The sequence below is a fragment of the Cyprinodon variegatus genome, unplaced genomic scaffold (assembly GCF_000732505.1).
Source record: "Cyprinodon variegatus isolate N-32 unplaced genomic scaffold, C_variegatus-1.0 Scaffold37, whole genome shotgun sequence".
Classification (NCBI taxonomy): Eukaryota; Metazoa; Chordata; class Actinopteri; order Cyprinodontiformes; family Cyprinodontidae; genus Cyprinodon; species Cyprinodon variegatus.
The window spans coordinates 948,206-973,195 of record NW_015150490.1 but is presented as its reverse complement, the minus strand read 5'-3'; the positions used below and the strand labels follow the sequence as shown (position 1 = coordinate 973,195).

Genomic DNA, 24,990 nt, shown 5'->3' with positions numbered 1-24,990 from the left:
GCAGTCGGGTAGCAATAGCCTATGGCGACAACGGGCCACTGTGACAGCCAATCCCATAATGCTTTGCGAGGACAGCTCTCCGCACAAAGCATTCCGGGATATATCTGCCTCTTCTGAGGCCTTTCTTTTCTTCTAATACACTGCGTAGACACTTCTCTCTTACAGCCTTCGCCCATTTTCAAATAACTGCGGTGAGAAAGGTGAGCTTCAATGATTGTCTAAAACCGTAGCTTACCACAAATATACGCCTGAAAGTGCACATGCGCAGAAAAAGACAGCTGAAGGGGCGAGGACATAGGACGGCCTTACAGAAACACCTCACCACAATGAATGACGATTAGGATGATCTACCCGGAAATAAAAGATCATCATTTAAGACTAGAGAGGCAGCAATCCAGTACCTGGATCAGATATAGGCTCTGATATTCACTAGATAGCTGGATTGGATATCGGATATCTTATCCAGAGCACTTTACATAGAACTGTTATTTTTTTCTTTTAGCTCTTTATTTGTGAATAAACAATATAAAATACATTTATATCTATGTTAATTTTCTACCTTTTTTAACAATGTTTATGTCGAGGCTAAAGCCTATTCATCTATGTCGCTTCCTGTTCATCTATTGAAGAGTTGAATCAGATCGGTATCAGCCCAGGTATCAGTGTTGGATTGGTTTGGTAAAAACTGGATCTGTGCATCTCTACTTAGACCAAGATTAGTTACAGAAGATTATCTCAGAATTTTGACTACGATAAAACTTTGGTTATATTTTTTGACACACCTCATGCTTGTCAGAATTGCTAGTACTAAACCTGTTACAACTATAATAACCTCTTCAAAACCTTGTCAAATGGAAAATCTATTTCACAAAAGTAATCAATACTACATAAATGTAGTATATAAAATCTGAACACAGACTTTTAATACCTTATTCAGACTCTATGAAAACCCTGCCACAAACTGTTTCAGTTTTACAGAGGCAACCTGCCCTCAATTTATGTTCTATGACGAGACTCACTTGAACTGGAGTCAGTTCACCATGGTTACCTTGGAGGAAACCCAGACTTCATTGTTTTGGATCAAAGGGGCTATTAGATGGCACTCTAATAAACTGCTTACTCAATCAGAGAGAACTCCCAGGACAGCAGCAGCTACTGTGGAACAGAGATTCAAGGTACCAAAATAAAGTGCAGTAATACTAGAACGAGTTCCTATAGAGGATTCCACTGAAGGCTGTGATCGGTGCACAGTTTGCTTTAGAATGACAGCAGATCAGTATTTTTTACAGATACCAGCAGAAAAAAAACATTAAGGAAAGACTGAAAATGAGTACCAGGGCTGGAAAAAGTTTCTATGGACTGCAGGTTTTTTAGTCTGTTTAGTCCAAAGTCTTTCAACCACATAAAATAGATGAAAAACAATTTAAAGACTACTGGATTACATTTAATGAACTTCAGATTTCTAAAACACCTTGTTGAAATATTGAGCAATAAGAGGCTTTTTATGTATGGAAAATGCAAGAAATTTAACACCTGCTGCAACATTATGTAACTTCCAGTTTTAAATGTAAGGCTACGTTCACACTGCACGCCTTAAAGGGATAGTTCGGGATTTTTGACATGAATCTGTATGGCATCCCCATCACCAGTGTCATGCAATCACACTGACTTACCCCTGGCAGCATCCTGTGAGCAGAGTTCTCGTCCAGCTTTGGTCAAGCCGAAAGTAGTCCGGCAGGTTTGCTAGACCCAGCGAAATAAAATGTTTCTCTTCCCAAAACATTATGTGTTCAAAAGAGTGATATTTCTGCATCCCAAAAACATTGTAGTGGAAAAAGTCACACGTCGTTATCACTTGGTCCTATTTTCTCTCTGTTCGCATCAGTGCGCGCGACACCATGACCTGAAAGCTAGGGCCTACCTGTTTGATTCGCGATTGTTTACTACTGGGGAAGATGTCTGACTACGAGAGCGACGAGGAAAACATCGACTTCCACTTAGAGCAAAAGAGATATCTTTATGAACCCGAGTACACTGACGATGAACTTCGACAAATGGAGTTAGATCGGGCAGAAAGAGAGAGGGTGGACAGAGAAGTGATGGAAGCTGAAGCCGGAGCCGCAGGAGCCACAGCTGGAGCTGCGATATCCAGGGTGGCCGACAAATCATGGTGCACTTGTTTCAAGTGCGAATTAATGCAGACAGAGGTGGAATGCTACTGTTGCCACGAGTGGGATTTAGTAATGCCCGAGATACAGAACCTTTCCATTGATGAGGATGTCGGAGTTGCAGCAGCTGCTGTCTGCATCACAAACAACAGGAAAAGTTGAGCTCGCTGTCAGAATGACGGCGCGCACTGATGCGAACAGAGAGAAAATAGGACCAAGTGATAACGACGTGTGACTTTTTCCACTACAATGTTTTTGGGATGCAAAAATATCACTCTTTTGAACACATAATGTTTTGGGAAGAGAAACGTTTTATTTCGCTGGGTCTAGCAAACCTGCCGGACTACTTTCGGCTTGACCAAAGCTGGACGAGAACTCTGCTCACAGGATGCTGCCAGGGGTAAGTCAGTGTGATTGCATGACACTGGTGATGGGGATGCCATACAGATTCATGTCAAAAATCCCGAACTATCCCTTCAATGCTCAATTCCAATTTTTTTTTGTGTGTGAAAAATGTGATTCTTTTGCACGGTTGTTCACATTTATAAATATATGCAACTTGTATGTGATCTCTTGTGTGAACTGCATTCACACAACTCGCGCAGTAGAGGATGCCATGTTTTCAAAAGCAAGCGTGCTCTGTGTTTAAGATATTAAACAAGGATGGTAGTGCTGGAGTGCTTGTAGCGACCTTTCCCAACCTCAGCCAGTACATTAACAACACAATCTTTCAAGATGGGTTAAAACAAAGACTTCTCTTCACATTATCCTCCGACATGGTTGTTTTTCTCACCGCTTCTGGATAGGTTGCAGAATAGTGACACCGGTCAAGTATTAATGGCGTACAGGTCGAATGAATGCGACCCAGGCCACATTTTAAAAGATCAGAATTGTATCGGATTCAGGACCACATAGCCAAGTGGCCTGGGTCGCATTGGAAAGAAAATGGGATCTGTGTTGTTCAGGGTGTCATGAAAAGATCTGATACAGGCCACATATGTGCAAAAAAAAAAACTGATTTGGGTCACTTCAGGCTGCTGTGTGAACGTCACCTAAAACTCTTGATTTAATTACGTTAACAGAAATCAGAGGAAGTAAATGGATGTTCCTCAGCCATCTTTCTGCCCCTCACAAACTAGTAAACAGTCATGCTCTCTCAAGTCTGCAAATGTAAAAGCAGGACTTCCAAATATTTGCCTTGACATCCGAGCCTAATTGGGAGGTCCCTGCCAGCTTTCTCTGCCAGTCTCAACACCACACTAGGCCAACCTTGCAGCATATATTATTGGGCTACATCCATAAATAGCACCAGATAGATAGCCATGAGAAAAGTAGAGGAATAGCCAACATCTACATGAAAACTACAAAAAGAAAACAAAACTTACCTTAATCTATTCACCATCGCCCACAACAGATTTCTTAACATTTAACCCTGCAGAGTGACCGCCAACACTCTGAATAATATTGAGGCTATTATAAGACATGAGAGATTTGTTTGCTAATAAAAGGATATCTGGAGCTAACCTTTCATTTTGCAAATCTACATTATAAGATTGCATGCAGTGGAAAAAAAAGAAAAAAAAAACTATGTTTCTTATCCTCAAACCTTCATTAAAAAGACTTAAACATATGATACAAAGTCAAAATACACTCTTGTTTTCCATATAGAGAAAATAGTTCCGGGCAACAGCTCAGGCTTAACATGCATGCAGTAAAATCCATCCCCACAAACTTAGAAACCCTCTTGTTATCTTGCCATGGCAGCCATACTTTCTGGGGCCTCCTCAGAGCTTCTACACTCACCTCCTCTTCTACGTCGCTTGGCACAGACCACAACAGATTGACTCAGCCTGACAACAGCTGCCAGAACACCGCGAGCCTCGTCCTCCAGACACTGACGGATTGTGGAGGGAAGCCAGAGTGATTAGCCACAGATGTGGGCAAATTATTGCAAAGTATCACCCTAAAAGCAACTGCACCTGAGTTTACACATCAAGAATGTACACGTTAAAGCCCTCTTACTGCAACTTGTTCATGGCGTATTTTGTTTTAAAGTTGCTTCTAATAAGAAGTTTAATTAAAATAATTTCATATTGTTCTACATTTAAAGCTAAGATGTAGAGGGATTCACCAGAGGGAGAACATCTTAGAAATCCCACTGCTTGATAAGCAGGTGAGGCAAATATCTGCTTATGAGGCCAGAAGTAAAACTGATTCCATCATCACTTTTTATTCCCCAGGAGTTCTCCTGTTCTCAAGCAGGAACAAACTGCTGCACCTGAACTTGACAAATTAAATCCACACCATTGATTTCTTTCTCTCTCTCTTCCTCCTATTATTCAATAAACATCAAGAACAGAATGTAACTTTTTTTCCGGATAGAAACCAAGGTCAGCTGGAGCGTTTCCATTCGATGATCAATATAAAAACTGTGAGGAATTAATATCTCAGCGTTCATGTTTCCCCACCTTCTCAGTCTGGGGTTTTAGTTGATGAACACACTGAATCTAGGTTGAATTAAAGCTTCAAGAACTTTAAAAGCCCCTAAAGCAAAAGACTTTCTGGAAATGCTAATGCGTCTGAAGAGTAACAGAGAACCTAGCTCGACAAAAGCTGACTTTTTGAACTATTCTTTTAGAAAAGCCTCTTGCCTTTAGGTCTGAATAAATATGATGCCTCTTAGAGGTGAAGTATAAAGGAAGGAAGGAAACAGCTCTAGATTAATTGTGTTTGTTTATGAAAAGCAGAATGCGTAGAAACACCACTAAAATAAAACGATACATTGCCCGAAGAATAAAAAGATAGATCTACGAATTAAAAATGTTATGCTTGAGGGCATTACTTTTCTGCTCTTCAAAGGAACGGATTTTTCTGGAAAAGAAAACTGCAATAGGTTGTGTGTTTATATAAGAAAAGCTGCAACAAAAGGTAATTTAAATGAAGGATACAGACTGATAAAAATGCTTAACAATGCATGTGGCGCAGCTTCAGCTCAGAGACGCTGGTCTAACAGCACATTATGTCAGATTATCGCAGCATGAGCTGATCAAACACCTCCTGCAACGAAAACAAACACACACACAAAAAAAAAACCCAATCTAATGCTCCATGTTTGCAACTTGACGGGCCTTTAATCTTGCTGGAATATTGTTTTTTTTCCAATCACTGTTTGACCAAAACATTAGTCCATTTAAAATGATGTGTGAATATCATCCAAACGGGTGTAACAAACAACACTGAATAGGTCCAGTTTCCTTTTCATGAAAGCATCCTTCAGACATTAACAAGTCTAAACAACCCACCTCATAATTTCGTCCACCTATCGCTGTGCATCAGTGACTCTGAAAGCAAAACTAAACTTGCTTGGTATTCTCCCAATCCCTAACAGTCAAACAAGATAGCAGGTCCTGTATTCTCCTGAAAATCTCATGTTCTTTCCAACAAGGATGGCTGCATCTACAGTGGCTTAACCTTGACGCGCTCAGAAATACGCAAACAGTGAGTCAAACCTAACAAATGAATCAGGTTAGGAAAGCATATTCAAATTAGCGGTGTCCCGATATACCTTTTTCATTTCTGATATGTGACTGATACTGACCAGGTACGATATTATCACTAAATCTGTTGCGCTTTTATGACCCATTTTGTACTGTAGTGTGTTACAAAAGGCTTGAACAAGTGACATTACGAAAACAGAACGATAGTTATAAGGTATAAAAACTGACCCTTGAAATATTAACCAGTTAAAGTAACAGAAGCAGTGTTTCTATGAGCCTGATAATATTAAGAAATTAAAGATGCAGGGCTATATACTCTGGTATTACTTTTTAAACTGATACTGATATTGGATTGGGACGCCCCTAATTTAAATAAACCCTACCAGGTCAAGCAGCCATTTAAAATTGCCCCATCTATTAAAAAAGATGCAACTAGTAACCTAAATAAAAACACTGCAGGAACACTCAGATCTTAGCTAGTTTAAAATGCAACTAAAATGTATATTTAATCAGAAAACATCTTATTTTCTCCAACCAGAAAGATCAAATTTGGGCTCATGACAGCAGGAAGCGCAGGTGTACCTAGTATTTATTAATGGAGGGTTTCAGTGAGCAAAAAGCAAAATGCCAGCAGAAATCTGGGACTGGAAACACCTACAGAGATTTAAAAAAAAAAATCATGAATAAGATGGATGGAAAAGGATTTCCTTTCCTTACTTTAAAAATAATGAGAAACAGAATAAATAAATTAAGACAGCAGAAAAAAGCACCCAAAGCAGTACATGTTTATCTTAGCATATCACTCTGTCAGCTTATATTCGAACTTTCCAAGCTTATATAACGGATATGAATGGAATCTCTTATTATTGAAGTATTATAAATCAAGTAAAATTTCTCATTATGAAATCAGGAATGGTTGCTTTGTGTCGGGTGACAGACAATGATTGCTGCTACACATTACCTCAAGGAAAAAGAAATCATTCAGACCAGGCATGGGAGGTGATCCGTGGAGGAAAGGATCAATATTTCTGTCCACACACTGCTCTGTATGGCACATATAAATTCACACTGGTCTATTACACTCTTATAAACCCTTAAAAATTAGATTGACCACAAAAAAAGAAAGCAGCTTGATATACAGTGCATGGGGAAGTATGCACACCCCATGAACTAATTTACATCTTAATATTAAAAACAGATTTAAAAAAACAAACACTTCTTCAAGCTAAATGTCTAATTAGTGCAGCACTGCGAGTATTTTTTGGATGAGCTGCTGCTTAAATATCAAACTACTGTGGCGCTGTTGCAAAAAATACAAAGAGGAGGAAAACTCTGCTAATTAAAAAATGGAATTAAAATAACCTGAACATCAAACATTATCACCACCCAAGGCACCAAATACGGTCCTGCATGTACAAAGTTGTCTATAGTAATGTAGCCAAATGGCACACATACCCCCCCACCCAGTAAACAAGACAGCTGATAGTATATCATTTATTTGCAAAACATGGGATGCAAACAACCAACTAGTAGCATCGTCTATCTTTTTAATATTCTGAATCATTCCACTGCACTTTTTGGTTCCAGAAAATGTATAAACCAGAGTTTATTGAGTGTCCGGAAAAGTAACCATTGGTTAACCATTCTCCTTCTTACCTCCACACATATTAAGCTGTTGCTCACTGGTGGAATGGCTTAATAAGAGAATGCTAAGAAACTTTTGAAACTAAAAGAAGTAGTGAGGATTTATTCAACAGCTTTAAAGGAAACGATCCTCCCGCCACAGATCAACTTGCCTTGCAGCAACAGAACTGTAGCAGATTTGCTGTTTACTGGAGCTTTGTTGTAAAATAACACCTGTTGGTATTGTGAGATTTCCCCTTACCTAACTCTGTGCAGGATCGAATGTCTAAAGACGGTTGGAGCTGCATTTGTTTATAACCATTATGCAAAACAAAATCATGAGAGCGTTAGGTGAGATCCAGACATTTGTCTATGATTGGACTGATGGGGGGGGGGGGGGAAAAAAAAAAAAAAAAAAAAAAAAAAAAAAAAGAGGTGTTTGATCTGTAACATATGTGGACAACTTAGCCAGCATAGAAAAAGGATGAATATACTTTTATAAAGCCATGCATAAAGTTTTCATAACTCTTGGATTATTTTACAGGAGTGAAAATCTCTGTTTATTACTATTTGATTTTAGGATACAGACACAAGGCAGTTCATAACTGGGAAACAGAAGGAAAAAAAATCATGTAAAATGTTAAACAACCAGCCAGGGGCGGAGCTAGAAGGGGGGCCAGGGGGGGCTTATCCAATCATTGGCCATCTCTACCATTTCTTCCCTCCTTTACAGACAGTGGCAGCAGTAATTCTCTCAAGTGGAATGTTCCAACTTATTTAACATTTACATTTTCTATATGTAAACAATTAGCTGACAACAAAAAAACTGCAGTTAAAGAGAAAATTATCTCTGCAAGTCATCTAGGAATCTTCACTGAAATCAGAGATAAATAACTACTTTAATAACAAGCAATCCATTTAATGTATGATTTATTACATGTAAATATGAATTTTATGCAGAATGATTATTAATAAAAGTAGGTAAGTAATGACAATAAATAAGATGTTCGCCCCAGAATTATGTCCACAACACAGCATGGATGTTTAAATATATATATGTATATTAGTTAGCAAAAGCTGTAGGAGAGTGTAGTTTGTCTTTATTTGGAAAATATGGATGTTGTGATTGTTCATTTTCCTTTTGGAACAGTGTAGATTGACCCTAAGGTTCTGGCACCATTCCACTTTTGGTCACCCCTCAGTGTCCATTGGTTTTTGCCTGGCCACCCTTTTTAAAACATTTCTGTGTACGCCTCTGCAAACAGCTCTGAACTGTTTGCCAATTAAAGCAAAATGATTTTGATTATCTATTAAGCGAAGGGAAATTAATGCTGCAGGATTGACAGCTGTCAAATAACCCTGCCAGCTTTTCCAATTCTCCTTTAAAACAGACTTCCTCTGTAGTATTTCACCATGATGCATGTCATAACTGGCATACTGAAGCACTTAGTGTTAAAGGGTGGGACTAAGGGGAGGGGGTGAAGTTATGATTGCAGAAAGGCTGCAGCATGGGGTGCAGACCGCATCACTGTGAAGTAGCAGCAGCTTCACCGGCTGGTTGACGTGTTCTTCAGCTGAAATCAGAGCCAAACATTCCTGCAGCTGCTACAGACCCCCCCACCCCTTCACCTAGACTCAAACCAATAACATAACCAGCACCTCCGACAGAATGACGACGATAAGGTGTTATGTTGCCCTGCTAAAGATGAAAGGAGGTCTAAATATTCATTTGGTCGCAGAGCTAGCCTGTGTTAGCCAGCAGTGGTCACAACAAAATGTTTTTACTCTGCCCTTACAATCAACACCAACGGTAGCTTTAAAGGCTACTTACCCCCCCGGTACCAAGTGAGCGGTGGAAATGGACAATTTCTCCCCCCAGTTGCGGAAAAGTAAAGTAGCGCCAAATCTGTGAGGCTACGGTCCCCAGCCAGCCTGCTGGTGTTGCAGCGTTTTCATCTCACAGCTTCATTAAAAGCTGCATTGTTGGAGCGACGGCAGCACAAATATCAGCGACTGCACGCGGCAAGGCATTATGGGAAAACGAGGTTGAGCCTTGCGATTAAATGGTGTGGTGGAAAGGCGGGGAAACGGCTCCCCCTGGTGGGCATTCTGAAGGCTTGTAGCCAAAACTCCAAAGAAAAAAATAGCAATCTTTTAAGATTGTAATCTTTTAAGATTGTATTATGACTTGATTGTTTGTTTTTGTGACACTTTTTGAATTCAGTCAGACTAGATGAGTGAAATATGAATCAAAAGGTCTGAATTTATTTATTATTATTGTATTTTTTTTAATAAATGTCATCAAGTTGTTGGGGTAACTGGCAATGATTCTTTTCAGTACCTGTGGAGTAAGTTTGGTCTACTCCTCTTTCCAGAGTTTCGGGGCATGTCATGAACTATAAACTAAATATAAATCCAGACTTTGTATTGGCATCCAATCCGTGCAGTTGCTTTTATGCTTTGGATTATCAATCACAACAGGCTTCCTCCTGTATAATGCCAAAGAATTTCCATGGCAGAGTAAGCAGAATACATGGAATCAATTTACAGTGAGTTGTTCAAGGTAAAGTAGTCCCATATCACTACGCTGCCACCACCATGTTGTTTGCTTAAAGATTATGAACGGATCCAGCTAGATGGACACTGTCCATCAACTTAAACCTTAGTCTTATTGGTTCTAAATAACATATCTGAGGGATCATTGACTTATTTCTCAGGAGGTGTAAATATGTAATGGGAACTTCTTACATATTTTTTCTGCTGTGAGTATATATATATATATATATATATATATGTATTTATATATAAAGCGACAGAGAGAGTGCAAGATTTTTTTGAAGTGTAAAAAGTTGCAATAACTGCTAAATAAGTGGGTATAATGTTATAATTGAAGAGTAGTGTTCTCTTACTAGAGAAAAATTATAAAATTAAAAATATTAGCTGTGCTAATTTTAAAAATCTTGAACATTATTAAAAAGGTCAGATTTTAAATATAAGGCTGACACCTATTGTGAATTGTATAAATGTAATCCGTTGCCATATTGCTATAAATTGTTGTCTGCTTCAGATGGGAATGGTTTACTCCGGAGGAAACCATGATGCCTTGATTACATAGAATAAAAATGATCTGACAGTCTAGAGAATTGCTGCTTTTTTTATTCTGCCAGATCTCGGTTTTTGCCAATGCAGAGCTTGCTCAGGTTTGCCAGCAGGTGATTCTGTGGACTGTCATTCACAGTGAATCATACACTGTAAGACGGGTGTCCAAAGTCAACCCTCAATGGTCAGTTTCCTGCATGTTTTATATGTTTTCCTGCTTTAAAACACCTGAATTAGATGATTGCAGTTCAACAAAAGTCTGTTAATCAGCCATATATGAAGTGCAGGTGTGAAAAGGCATAGAGAAAATCTGTCCTTCAGGACTGTAGTTGTACAGAAATGCATTAGGGAGATGATCTTAAGGCAAGATTGTCTCCATCAGCTGTTCAGTATAGCAGGGATCCAATTTTATTGTTTGTTTCATTCTTTATTCAGTTTGTGATTTGTATTGCACATTTGCTCCTTTTTGACATTTGAATATTTCAAAGTCTCCACCCTGGTGTCCTTCTTAAATTGCCATTGGAGAAGAGTGTTGTACAAAAAGGACAAGTCCCTGATCCAATTCCAAAGTTAGTCTTGTAAAATAATGATACACATATAGGGAAACTTGTAGAGTTGCTTTAAAATGCATCGTTTTATTCGTGTGCTTTGTAAAACCCACACATGCAAATGTAAACTAACATGATGATGCCCTCGCCAGAATTCAGATCAAGGCTCTTCTTGCTGCAAGGTAACAGTTAAGGGTGGACTGCAAGGTTTGAATGTTGGCATAGCTTAGAGGTAATTGCTAAGAAAATCCTTAAAAACATCTGACATGTTTTTCCTTGTTCTTCTGTTTACCTTTTATCCTAATGACATATTGAATGGATGACGGTAAAAATTATTTACTAAAAAATGTTCAATTACTTTGGATTTCTTTTCTATTTTTTCCTTCCTGACATAAAGATAAAATAAACTGAAATGTATCAATGTTCCCTTGTGAGACTGTTTATATGTTTGACCCAGTTTATGTTCTGCTAATATATTGTAAAGAATGAATCTCTGAAAAATGAAGACAATACAGAATAAAATAGGATTTTTTTTTGTTTACCATAAACGAAATTAATCAAATAACTGTGATAATTGATTAGAATAATCAGTATCATTATCAAATACAGGTTTGCATTTTATTGTAATATAGATGTTTTGTGGACGAGGGGAAAGCTTTTCACCCCTTCCAACAAGGTATTGTGTGGGGGTGCAGAGGGAGTATGGGGTGACTGGGTGGCTTTTAAGGGCTATTCAATCCTTATATACTGAAAGTGAGAGCTGTGTCCAGGCTGCTTCTCCACACTGATCCAGTTTGTTTGTTCACAGACAGGTGTAGTCATAGAGAGGGGGTTGACTGGTTTCGGAACCTTAGAATCTCATGTTTTGTTTGTTTTTCACTGACGATGTGCTCTATTAGCCCCTTCAGGGCCATGACATTTTGCATTCAGCTACATATGAAGCAGCCAGATGAGGATCAGTTCCTGTAAGTGTGAGGCCTCATTCTCTACCGGAAAAAGGTAGACTGCTCCCTCTGGGTTTGGGGTCAGTCTCTTTCTCAAGCCCAGAGCTTTAATTATTTTGGTGTCCTGTTCATGTGAGTGGTGAGATGGAACAGGAGATGAACAGACTGGAGCTTTGTCAGCAGTAATGTAACCACTTCTCTATTCTCAATAAAAGGAGTCTCTATCTGGAGTCCCAACCTCCTTGGTTGGGACTCCAGATAGAGCCACCTCTTAGCCTTGAGGCTTTCATGGAGGTTATGGCAGGTCCGGAACTCACTGGAGGGACTATGCAGTCATGCCTTAGAATGCATTTGGGTCTACACGAAGGAGCTCAAAAGGGAGAGGGATGTCTGGGTTTCCTGTGTTACCCTTTGATAAGTAGAGGAGAGTGGAATTTCTATCACACTTTTTATGTGAGACGAAGCTAATTTCTACATGATTCAAAATAACCATAGTTTCTTGTGGTTAGAGCAGTGCGCTTGTGCTCTGAGAGGGTTGCAAGTACCCGGTTTGATCCCTACAGCCTGCACTCTGGATCCCTGAGCAAGACCCTGCTCCGTTGCTGCTGCACAATGGCAGCTCACTGCTTCTCAAGGTAATGGGTTAATATGCAGAGAGTGAATTTCCCCATTGTGGGATTTACATTATTTTTTTATATTGATAATGACAAGGAACTATATATTAATATAATAAGAGTAATACAGAAATAATAAAAAAATTAAGTAGTATTAAAAATACAGTCATTTAATAAAAAAAATGAATTATGTCAAATATAGCACTATTATGGAAGAGGATTAGGGCCACTGAAAAAATGAAAAAAGTTAACTGATTTTTAAATTTTATTTCAGTTTATTATGGGTAAAAAAAAACTCAGCATTCTGAGATTAAAGTCAGAATTCTGAGGAAAAAAAAGTCCGAATTCTGACTTTTTTCCTATATTAAACAGAAATAAAATAAAAAAATCAGTTAACTTTTTTAATTTTTTTTTAGTAGCCCCTAATCGCCTTCCGCACAGTATTTACAAGATCGCATTAATACTTTTGGGATGGAGTTCTTCGAGCCTCCGTCCTGTTGGCGGCAGTAGTGAGTAGATCATGGATCGAACAAACCTATCCAGCGGTAGTAGAAACAGTCGCAGTGTGGGCAACATGGAGAAGAAACACATGTCTGCATTTGAGCTGTATAAAGCTCTGCAGCCAGATCTTCCCCCTCCGGCTAAGAAATCCTTTCAGCAGGTAAAGGTATGTTTACAGGCCGAGTTAATACCTGACTATAATATACACGTATGTGTTTCATCTACATGTCCATGTGTCTTCATATCATATGCACTGTTACTTTTTGAATGTTTTCCTTAACCTTTTCTCTTTAAATAAGGTGGAAGCAAAGAAGAAAAAGAAAAAAGTAAATGGGTCTGCAGTTACTAATGTCAAAAAGTCAAAGACAAATAAGAAGAAAATACGAAATAAGCTTTTGAAGGCAGCAAATAAAGAGGAGGGAAAGCCAGCTGGATCAAATAAACCTGTAAGGATCTGTTCGGGTTTAATCTGCTAATTTTAATTTAAGATATTATCGTTGAGTTTTTTTACGACTGAGTGTGTTTTTGTGAAAGCAGGAGGTGGAGGATGGGGATAAAGTAACAGGAGAGTCTCTGGATGCTTTGCTGGCTGAGCTGACCAGAGTCAACAACAGCAGAGAGAGAGCCAGCTTGTTATTCCAATGGCTGATCAGGCCTGTTCCTGCCAAGGCCTTCTTCAGGTAAACTTAATGGTTGTCTTCTCTTACTGTGGGAAAGGGTTAAAAAAGAAAAATAAATCCCCAAAGATACTCATATCCACTGTCTCTCAAGTTGTTACCACTTATTCGTTGCATTTTATTGTGACTTTTTTTATTATTTCTTAGACCTACATTAGTCTAAGAAAAAAATGGTGTGTAGATGTGATTTTTGTAACTGGCACATCTTTTTTCAAATAGTCGGCATGTAAGCCTAGAAAAAAAAGGCAACCCCACAGCATAATGCTGCCACCGCCTTTCAGATCATCAGATTCAGATGATCTGTTTTCGGCACTTATGGCGTTTTTACATGCTTTTCAGTTAAGCTTAGCTTTAATCCGGTCCAAATTCATCCATTTTTTGCTTTCATGCTTAATCACAAGTGGGGTCGCGAGGGGTGCTGGTGCCTATCTCCATCTGTGTATGGGGGTGAGGAGGGGTACACCCTGGACAGGTCACCAGTCCATCGCTGGGCGACACAGACACAAACAGGACAAACAACCATTCACACACACACCTAAGGGGAATTTAGAGAAGCCAATAAACCGAAGAGTCATGTTTTTGGACTGTGGGATGAAGCCGGAGCACCTGGAGAAAACCCACGCATGTTCAGGGAGAACATGCAAACTCCATGCAGAAAAACTTCGAAGTCATTTCTTCCATGTATTTGCATTATTAAGTAATGCAAAAAAAAAGTATTGGTGGGAGTGGCAGCCTAGTGGTTTGGAATCCTGAGGTTCTGGGTTTGAGCCCCACTCCCACAGACTGCCACTGTGAGTTTCTGAGCAAGGCTCCTAACCCCACATTACTCTTCACGTGCCCCACGATTGGAGCCCACTGCTCCCCAAGGGGATGGGTTAAATGCAGAGGTAAATTTCTTCCAATGTGAGCTCAATTAAGTTCAGTTATTATTATCATTAAGTACAGAGCTGTGCCTAAGTTGCCAATCATCATTCCATGCACCGTGTCAAAAAAAACCAAAAAAATCTGAAAATTAAACCAGAAATCCTGAACCTGAAAAGTAATTTAAAACATTTCTCTCCAGTTTTTAATCCTACTTTGCCGTATTTATTTTTTTTCCATTAAAAAAATATTTTTTATATATTTTTGAAAAACTTTCTATCAGTTGTTACAGTTGTATTATTTGCTCATAGATGTTTTGTTTTTGTTTAAACTGAGACTTAAGGAACATTTTTTGTTGATGCGTCGTAACTATCATGTAAAAGGAGAGAGAAAAAGCAAATTTGCTCCACGAATCGGCCCAAAAATATCAGTAGCATATCTATATATATGTCTATATGCAATCAGTTAGACTAACTTTAAAATTATTGGTATGGGCTTTAAAAACACTCGATCAGTAGATCTCTATTACACACCCTACGTACTAACCAGTGGATTACTTAGGGCAGTTATTGAAGTCATCGAATTTTTTTCGGGTTCACTTTAATGGGACCAGAATAAAACCTACAGAAAAATCAATATGTAGAGTGTTTATACTTTTCAAAGCACGTTAGAGGATCTTTCTTCTGTTCATCCAGATGATGTTTTACTGGATCTAAACTGAAGAAGGTTTAATTGATCATAATAAAGCATGCACTTTATTACGATAAATGTTCCACTCCTAAGCATTTTATTTTTTATTCTATGGCATAAACATTGTGAGAGGATTTGGTCAAGAGTTTAGATTTACCTGCAGCAGGAGTGTGTGTGTGTCATAAAGTGCTGTGATATGCAGTGACCGGCCTCTGCACGCTTGTCCTCATGTTCCTGCCCAGTGCTTGCATTTATGGAAAGCACAGTGCGTTCTGTTAGCTTTTTGTCATAGTCAGCATTTATATTTTCAGCTGTTTGTCCTACAGTTGCTCTTATTGGGATCATATCAGATGGACCTGCATTTGTTCCCCCCCACACACACACACAATCAGTGGAGCCTTGAGGGCTTTTAATGTTGGTTATTTGCAAACTTGTGAAATGCCCTTTTTTAAATGCTTACTGTGGAAAATATGTATTTTATGAATACAGAATGATTAACTTATAAAACTGTATTTTTTCTTTGCTTGGACTCCAAATCTCAGAAATTGTTTGTTTTGCTTACCTTTGTTTTTCTCTTTGTGAAGTGAAACATGGGAGAAGAAGCCTGTCTTTGTCCCACGCAAGAATCCAGATTACTATAAGGGACTGTTTTCTACAGCTGAGTTTGACCGTATATTGAGAGAGGTAATGTTCTGTTCAGTTTCTATTGGTCACCAAAGATTGGTGATCAGTTGGTTAAATGTTAAAATATCTGATTTGTTTTAAGTTAAGTAATATCCTAAAACTTAAATGTTTTGCTTTTTTCAGGTTTTAACAAAAAAAACATTCTAAGAATTTACTTATTTGCACTTTAAAAAAACAATCAAGATATTCACTGATATGTGATTTCACACATATATGGCAATAATCCCCAGGGCTTGTCACACAGTTGGAAGAATACTTAATTTTAAGTCACCGAAAATCTAACCATCTTCGAGATTTGGATAGGAATCGAAGAAGAAAAACTTTTTCTTTTTTTTTACATTTCATATGCCAGTATCAAAATGTCTGTTTGTGTTTTTCCTCCATGGGGCTATTGAGAACTTTCTGTCCTAAACTTTGATTATTCTAATTGATTACTGAATTGATCACCAACTAATAATCAAGAAGTTGTTAACTGAAGTAAACAGACTCTTAAAAATCTCATCTGTCTTAAGGATGACCCAAACACAGCAGTTAATAAGCCACATTATAGATAGGTGGATGGATGCTCAAAAAACATAGTTATAGAGTTAAATTGGGAAAAAATACATCAATTAAATAAATGTTAGCAGTAATTAAATTATGATGTGTAGAATAAATGTATGCATATATTTTGATTGGCTTATTTATTAATCTTTATAAAAAAATACTTTATTACATATAATTTTCAGCTTTATTATTTAATTCCTTGTGTTTTACATGTATTTATTCTTGCATAAACTTTTATCCTCTTGCTCCTCTATACTGTTATAGTCAACCTTTGTTGTAACTATTTACAGCAGTATGCTAATATGATATAAACCAGTAGTTGGTTTTAATTAGGTCAGAGTTAGATGGATAGATTGAAAGAAGTTATTATTTAAGATGAAAAACGTCCTTCTCTAAAAATGAGCTCCATCCAGAAACCACATTTAGAACCGTTTAAGCTTCACCTTGTTTTAATTCTGTAGAAGATCTGCTATTTAGCAGATTTTGCCATCCAATTATTTATTAGTTGATTTAAAAGATGAACATATTAGTAAGATGATTTTTAATTGGACATTTTTCCTAGAAAAGCTTGACATAGATTTGTATGTATATGGATAATACATCTTGTAATCCCTCAGTGTATTCATAACTAATACGTCCCTTAAACGACCTGCAGCAGCTAAGCTTTAATTGCTGTACTTAAACAAAGTGAATACCTTTAGTTCTGAGAAAAAAACTGATCAGTCACCTGTATATGAAACCATGAAACTGAATTATTAAATGGAAAATATAAAAAAAAAGTTTGTTGCTTTCTATTGTTTTCATTTAAAAGGATTGTTTTCATCATAAACAAATATCTTGAATAAGATAAGATAAGATAATCCTTTATTTGTCCCACAGTGGGGAAATTGCAGCGTTGCATCACAGTACAGTAGGAAAAAAGAAGAAGAAGAAGAAGAATACAAAGTATAAAAATATATATATATATATATATATATACACACACACACACATTAAGTATATACAGACAGACAAGGCAATAGCCACTCAAACATGACAATAAAATATCAAAAACATAATCTCTAGATTTATTGCATCCCAATTTGTGATTTTTGGTTCTGCAAACTGAATCTTTTTTTCCCTTATACTTTTTTGAAGGAGAATGTTCAGTATGGCGTGAACCTGGATATCACCAGCTATGTTAACGGCAAGAGGGAAACACACAACCCACCAGGGAGAGCTCTGCCATTCACAGTGTGGGACTTTTATGAGGTAAGAAAGGAACACTGGTTTTTATACTTGTTTGGTTAAAGTGCAATTCGTTTTATTGCAAATCTACCAGGATTTTGTAGCTGCATTCTCTAAGGAATGTTTAGACTCAGAGTCTGGTTCTGCTGGAGGTTTTTCCCTGCTAAAAGGGAGTTTTTCCTCTCCACTGTCGCTAAATGCATGCACAGACATCCCAAGTTCTAAAAGCTCATTTCAGGGCTCTCTCTTGTTCTGCCTGCGCAATCATAGTAGTTCTAATCCACACATGGTGCATGTATTATTCTATTATCTGCACGCTCTCACTTGCATTAAAAAAACACCACCTGGCATAGTCCAAAATCCAGGATAATTGATCCGACTCGCTGCCATCCATGAATAACTATCTATATCAGGGAGACTGCTGGAACTTCCAGGAGACTTGGGATGTCTGCAAAGAGTCGATGCAGATAGAAAACTTTGAATCACTTTGACTGTATGATCTGGTGAACTGTAAAGTGCCTTGAGATGACATGTGTTGTGAATTGACGCTTTGTAAATAAACTGAATTGAGTTATAGAATGAGACAAACTTGTCATTTTGTATACATCGAGTGTATACAAAACGAAATGACGTTGCTTACAGCTTCCAATTGTGAAATGAACATTACCATTTAAAGTGCAGCAGTGGTCATCATGTAAACAGTATAGGGGGAAAAGGAAAACCAGTTTTAAAAACTAATGGTGCAAAAGGGAAAGGTTCTGTGCAGTGCAAAATAAATATGGTGCAAAACGCAGTATAACACAGAGTTGTCTTATTTAATTTATTTAGGTCAAATTTATAGGTTACTTTCTGCAGTTTTGCTGTTAATTACTCATTTTACACCTCTTTTCCTGTAGAGTGGCTGCTCTGTCCGCCTGCTGAATCCTCAGGCTTTCTGCTCCACTGTGTGGAATGTGCTGTCCATCCTCCAGGAGCAGTTTGGTAGCATGGCAGGAGCCAATGTGTAAGTTTATGGGAGAATGTTCAGCCACATCCATCTTCTTTCTTTTCTTTCTCAGTTTAAGTGCATGTTCCTTTAACCAGATATCTGACGCCGCCTGGAACCCAAGGCTTCGCTCCACATTATGACGACATTGAAGCTTTTGTGGTTCAGCTGGAAGGGAAGAAGCACTGGCGAGTGTACAATCCGAGGTAAAATTAAGCAAAGGTCAAAGCACAAACTTAATGAAAAGTCTGTTTTTTTTTTGTTTTTGTTTTTATAAAATATATAATAAGAATTTATTTTTTCTACTTTATAATTTCGCACTACTATCTTAATAAATGTTTAAAATGTATATGAGGCAGCAGCCGTCGATATTTTGGGTTGTTGACTTAATTTCTGGTATAGATCAATTGAAACAAAAATGTGATGGTTATAATTAATGCTTTTTATTTTTTAATTTTGGACATCTTTAGGTCAGAAGAGGAAGTCCTGCCTGTGCTTTCAAGTCGTGAGTGTCAGCAAGTCTTTATATAAGTTTTGTTTTTTTCTATTGCTATTTTTATTAAAAGATAAGCTCATTTTGTACTATTAAATAAGTAGTTTAATTATCTTAAGTTAAACCTTTTAACTCAATAAATGCTAAACTAATTAGAAAATAAGATATTTGAAATAAAATTGCCCTGCTGCTTATTGTATAATTTTTGCAGGATGTTTGACATTGAAGCTGATGAAAATATATCAGATTGTTCTGTTTTCTCCCTTTCAGCAAACTTCGACCAGGCAGAGATCGGGAAGCCCATCTTGGACGTGGTGCTGGAAGCAGGTGATCTCCTCTACTTTCCTCGAGGATTCATCCATCAGGGCAACTGCTTACCCGATGCACACTCTCTCCACATCACAATCTCTTCTTACCAGAAAAACAGCTGGGGGGACCTGCTGCAGAAGGTAAATGCATGGCTACGTTATGGTTTTGCGGGTAAAAGCCTTTAACTGAAAAAACTTTAAGCTATATAGAAGAAGAAAAAAATTACATTTGAAAAAAAAACTGTCTTAATGCTTTTTTTTTTATTGTGGATTAAGGTATTTTATTGGTATTAATGTTCTGTGTTCATGTTTAGGTCATTCCTGCAGCATTAGGGGTGGCGATGGAGGAAGATGTGGCGTTTAGACGAGGTTTACCTTTGGACTACCTGACCTACATGGGAGTGCAAAATTCAGACAAGGTTCTTATTATGGATATTTTTATATAAACATATTTCAGTTTTTTGTTTTGTTTTTTTCATATAGGACTCCTCCGCTCACTGACCTTGTTCCCCAACTATTAAGCTTCTGAATGTTCACTATCAATAATTAGTGTTGTGCACCCAGTTGTACCTACATTTCAACTAGCTAACCATTTTTGCTGAAGTTTCAAACGTTTTATTCCTATAACTTCAAGCAAAAGAGCAGACGCTTGGCATGCAACCACCACCATGTTGGAAAGCTTTTAAATTTTTCCCAAGTTGAAAAACATTCCACTTGAGAAGCTGCAGATTTATTTTAAAGTTGTCTAATGCACTTCTTATCTAAACATAAAAAACAAATAATTAAAAAATGAATGTTGGAACTGTAAATATACAGTCATGTGTTTATATTATATGTATTTATTACTGTTTTTCAAGGCTGCACTTTAAAAAATGAGATTGTCTAGAGCTGTTTTAAACTAAATTTCTTTTTGTATACATTTGTGTATAAAAAATTACAAAATAAATCTAAGTCTAATTAAGCTTCTGGAAGCTCAACTATATTACAAATCTATACATAAAAGCATGTCTGTAAACTCTGCCAGTTGTTCCTAAATGACTGGTAATGTGGCTGCATATCACCTGATCTGAAATCCACCTTAATATATTTTTTCTTTCCTCTTCAAATAATTGCAATCACATGCTGTACAATCATTCCACCATTTAAAAAGGTTCAAATAAATATAAAGCCCCAAATCAGGGACATGTTCACAATAAGTTAATACTAACTATCCATCCAAACTTCAAAATCTAATGAGGGAAATGGTTTTGTGCAGGAGGATCCACGGAGGGCAAAATTCTTGTCCCGGATTGAAAGTTTGATGAAAAAACTGCCAAATTATGCCCCAGTGGATGCTGCCGTCGACCAGAAGGCCAAAGAAGTCCTCCATGATTGTTTGCCTCCTGTCCTGACTCCAAGTATGTGATGTATATTCTGAAAGTGTCCATGGATAGAGATAGACACTTTGAAGTTATGATTGATCTCATTGCTCTTAGATGAGCTGGCAACCAGTGTGCAAGGAGCAGCAACCAGATGGGCAGACGGTACAGTGAAGGATGTGGGTGTCCTTATTACTACCAAGACCCAAATAAAAATTATCCGTGCAATGTGTGCAAGGTAAAACTGAAAAAAACTAGAACATTTTCTTTTCCCGTGTTTGTTTGGCTAGATGGTTTAATCTGATCTGTTTGTGGCAGACTATGCAGTGACGGAGATGCCGTGCACATTTGCTACACCACAGATAACTCCAGAGTTTACCACAAAGAGGAGCTCCAGAGCTTTGAAATACAAACAGAGGTAATTTCTTTTTTTCTTATTTGAAACTTTCTTTTGCATTTTTCTTATGCAATTGACCTATTTTTTTTTATACATTTATCTCAGCACACAGATGCCGTAGAGTTTCTGATTCACTCCTACCCCAAATTTGTGACCGTGGAAAGTTTGCCGTGTGATTCTGTTCAGGACAAGGTAGGTTTATACGTTCAAAACTTGGTAACTATTTTTAATGGCAGTGATCTATTTTTGTGGAATTAATGATCAATGTTTTTTGCCCTTCCCTCCCAGATTGCTTTGGCAGAACTCCTTTTTGAGAAGGGGATCATCCACACTGCTGAACCTCTTAAATCACCACCAACTGTTCATTCACACTGACCACATAAAAATAAATGTTGTTCTGAACAAGATCTCCAGCTTGAAACTCTTAATTTGAATTTATTTATTTATTCATTCATTCATTATTTACCCCATGTTCAGTTTAAACTGCATTTCTTTCTCATAAAAACACACCAGTAAGTAAAAAGTAGTTCTAGAGAACAGACATTTTTATTTTTTGGTTGATACAACACAAAAGCAGGAGTACAGGAGTCTCCTTAAATATGTCAACTTGAGATCCACTCATCATTCATTCACAACTTCACAAGCGAGGAAGCTTCTACCTCCAGGTCACCTCCTCCCCAGGTTTCAACTCTCTGCAGAGGAGAAAACATATTACATATGACTAAATAAAGCCTGCATTCTTACAATTAACTTGAATTAAAATACAGATTATCAGAAGTTATGATCAAAAATGGAACCCTAAAAATAAGGAGACATAATTTATTTTCTTACCTACTGTACAAAGCACTCTTGTTTCTGAAAGCTGTCAGCTTCTTATCCTGTTGTTTGTCAAGGTACCATCCAATGACAAAGCCCATGGGAACCAATATGTGTGCCCAATTCACACTGGTGGGTAATGCAAATCTGACCATTGTTCCTACAACCAAAAGAAGGAAAAAATAGACACTTATCTTTAATATCGCTGTTTAGAAGGAATTTTTTTTTTTTTTAGTTTAATGAAAACATTTTCTGCCAAATAAAAAAATAATCTTAATGTGTTTTCATTCCATTTAGTCACAAGAACAAGTTGTAGTCAAAATGTTCATTCAATTCTGCTGAAATCTCATTCTAAAAATGCCAAAATAATGCTGACCAGTAGAGCAGTGTCCAAGGTACAGGTGTCAAAGTCGAGGCCAGCGGGCCAAATGTGGCCTGCCTTACCTTAACCAACAAGCGAAAAAACAAAACAAAAAGCTTGTCTGTCAAACCAATCCCACAGACAAAATAAGCTGGGGAACCTAAAAACATGACCAATAACTGGTTGCAAACTGAGACTCTTTCTTGTTGGGACGTATGATAAGACTTAATCTCATTTTCCTTCAATTGATTTATTTTTTCTGTGCTTGAGATGACAAGTTTGTTGACATGTGCATCATCAGGAAAATTGTTTATTTCAGGTTCAAATTGTTAGTCTTGAGCTCTATGTTCTTATTTTTATGTTTAGCAATGTATTTAGTGCACCACATGCAAGGCCGTGTGCAGCCATTTTTATTTTATGTTAGCAGTTCACAATTGTTGGTTTTACAGCAGTTATGCCCCATCTCAAGTAATAAATTCAAAGTTATATAACATTAGGGAGTAGTTACATTTATTTTAGATTAGCTTACATTTAGTTGTATTTATAAGTTACATCTGGCCCTTCGATGGCAGCCATTATGATGATGTGGCCCCTGGTGAAAACCATTTCAACACCCCTGGTCTAAGGGAGCCAGCAGTTTCCAACAAATTCTCTGCAGCATCTTTTGACAACAGAGTGAAACATTTTCCTTCTAAAGAGGACTGAGTAATTACTGCCAGGCAAAAACAATCTGAAATGTATGGAAATATGTTGTTTACTGCCATTTGGATGAGGAATACAATCATGAAATAGCAAACACATAACTCCTATCCATTTCACACTCCAAATTTAAAATCCAATGTAATACACAGATATGAGAGGATTGCTGTGAATTAATCAAAGGGAGAAATACCAAAATTTCTATTAAGTTTTTTCCTCATTAAGAAATCTAAAAATGTTCACAGATGTATCAAATAAAACTGGAAATTGTGGATAGGTAAATGGGGCAGGATTTAACTTAAGCCAGTTTATTCGCCTGTTTATCATCTACAGTAGTTTAACCCTAACTTATTTGTATTAACAATGTTCGAGTTTCTATAGAAAATTATACTAAACTCATCTCTAGACTATTTTATAGTGATAGACAACAGCAGATCAACCCTATTTATAATTTAAATCTATGACTAGCCCCTACATAACCAATATAAAGCTGTTTAACATTATCCATCACCTAAATCCAGCAAAGTCTTGTGTTTCTTGTGTGTTTTATACATTTAAATTTGTCCAGTGTATAACGATACGAGTATACTGCTGTCATCTTCTATTATACGAGTTCACTCAGTGCTAACAAGGTAGCTTACTAGCGTTAGCAGCTAACGCCATATTTTAGCAAGCTTTAGGTTCTTTGCATGAATACTTACTTAGGTCATTCCCTTACAACCATTCGAACGCAAAAAACAAATGGCAACAGGACAGAAGATGAAGAATTTCAAACAAATACCTTCTGTTAACACCAAGCTGTGGCCTTCAGTGCCTCCCTCTCTTAGCGAAGGACATTGGACTAAACCAACCTTCGAATTTCTAAAGATGTGTTTATGCTTAATGATAAGTTGCATCACGGCAATTCAAAACAATACACGAAAAATATACAAGTAAAGCATATTTATTTTAAATAGAATTATCTAAAATTGTTCAGAAAATGTCCCATTTACCGAGTTTTTTGGAGTCTTTTTTTTACCCAGGTTTTGTAGCTTTTGTGGTACGTTCCTATAACCTTTCACCCCTTGACGTAGAAGCCAACATGGCGGCATCAAACCCGCTATCGAAAAACTCTTGACGTTGTTTTATTAATAAACAATAACTTTAAGGTTACTTTCTTCTCATCTAGTGAGAAATTAATTTAGTGTATGTTCTGTGATTTTTGGAATGTCCCCGGACTCATATTTATTACCAACGCTAACGGGAGCTAGCATGCTAAGTAGACGTTGCCTGGTAATCGGCTAACAAACGTCACAGGCAAGCAAGGGGTCTTTGTTTTTCTATTTTGTCCTATTTATTTAGGCAAATCAACTATTAAAGCAGGTTCTATGAGGACGGGTTTGTGCTTTAGTCGAGAGAACTGAAGAGAAAATGACATCTATCATTAAACTGACCGCCGTATCGGGGGTCCAGGAGGAATCGGCCCTCTGTTATCTGCTGCAGGTGGATGAATTTCGCTTCCTACTGGACTGTGGATGGGACGAGAATTTCTCAATGGACATTATAGATGCCATGAAGCGGTTAGTATGATTATTTAGTAAGATTTCAGAGGTTACCTAGAGAGCTTAACAGTAGGTTAACATCACACCTTTGATCTTTCTGTCAGTACTTAGTAAAATTATCTTGAAAACAAATTTTATCCTCCAAAGTTGTAGGGAAGTTGGAAAAGAAATCAACAAAAAACATAGTGTATTTCCATATAATACTGATATTTGATTTAAAAAAATACTATTGATCACCAAGGGAAATTTGGTTAAGTTCTTTATATCGTTTTTCTAGCCCACTACATAGACTAAGTTATAAATCATGTTGTGACAGTATCCCTCTCTTTCAGGGTTTTGTTTTTAAATAAATG

The 24,990-nt window shown here is 37.4% G+C and overlaps 3 protein-coding genes across 3 annotated transcripts in view; 2 read left to right on the top strand and 1 right to left on the bottom strand.

Annotated features, from left to right (window-relative positions):
- Positions 1-13,050: 13,050 nt before the first annotated feature.
- LOC107080779 (bifunctional lysine-specific demethylase and histidyl-hydroxylase NO66-like) lies at positions 13,051-21,635 on the top strand. The gene is made up of 15 exons (XM_015368983.1): positions 13,051-13,160; positions 13,294-13,440; positions 13,529-13,674; positions 15,807-15,906; positions 17,590-17,703; positions 18,576-18,682; positions 18,763-18,870; positions 19,135-19,169; positions 19,428-19,606; positions 19,780-19,884; positions 20,721-20,862; positions 20,941-21,061; positions 21,142-21,241; positions 21,326-21,412; positions 21,509-21,635. Exons 1-15 carry the CDS (start codon positions 13,068-13,070, stop codon positions 21,593-21,595), a joined length of 1,671 nt encoding a protein of 556 aa, XP_015224469.1. The 5' UTR covers positions 13,051-13,067; the 3' UTR covers positions 21,596-21,635.
- Positions 21,636-21,747: 112 nt separating this feature from the next.
- On the bottom strand, positions 21,748-24,034 carry ndufb1 (NADH:ubiquinone oxidoreductase subunit B1). Its single transcript, XM_015369026.1, has 3 exons — positions 23,878-24,034; positions 22,052-22,196; positions 21,748-21,912 (listed from the first exon to the last, which is right to left on the bottom strand). Exons 1-3 carry the CDS (start codon positions 23,990-23,992, stop codon positions 21,876-21,878), a joined length of 297 nt encoding a protein of 98 aa, XP_015224512.1. The 5' UTR covers positions 23,993-24,034; the 3' UTR covers positions 21,748-21,875.
- Positions 24,035-24,162: 128 nt separating this feature from the next.
- The window catches only part of cpsf2 (cleavage and polyadenylation specific factor 2), a 6,687-nt gene continuing 5,859 nt past the window's right edge, over positions 24,163-24,990 (top strand). The window contains exon 1 of the mRNA XM_015405169.1: positions 24,163-24,655. Within this exon, the coding sequence (XP_015260655.1) occupies positions 24,507-24,655 (149 nt within the window). The 5' untranslated portion in view covers positions 24,163-24,506. The remainder of the gene's footprint in view (positions 24,656-24,990) is intronic.

What these genes read in the sequence shown, in the direction of transcription:
- ndufb1 (XM_015369026.1), bottom strand. Translation starts at nt 23,992, where the DNA reads ATGCAACTTATCATTAAGCATAAACACATCTTTAGAAATTCGAAGGTT. An exon ending in CAGCTTGGTGTTAACAGAAG is followed by an intron (nt 22,197 to 23,877) that starts GTATTTGTTTGA and finishes TTTTGGTTGTAG; the next exon opens with GAACAATGGTCAGATTTGCA. An exon ending in AAGAGTGCTTTGTACAGTAG is followed by an intron (nt 21,913 to 22,051) that starts GTAAGAAAATAA and finishes TCTCCTCTGCAG; the next exon opens with AGAGTTGAAACCTGGGGAGG.
- LOC107080779 (XM_015368983.1), top strand. Translation starts at nt 13,068, where the DNA reads ATGGAGAAGAAACACATGTCTGCATTTGAGCTGTATAAAGCTCTGCAG. An exon ending in GAGTGCAAAATTCAGACAAG is followed by an intron (nt 19,885 to 20,720) that starts GTTCTTATTATG and finishes GGTTTTGTGCAG; the next exon opens with GAGGATCCACGGAGGGCAAA. An exon ending in GCTTTGAAATACAAACAGAG is followed by an intron (nt 21,242 to 21,325) that starts GTAATTTCTTTT and finishes CATTTATCTCAG; the next exon opens with CACACAGATGCCGTAGAGTT.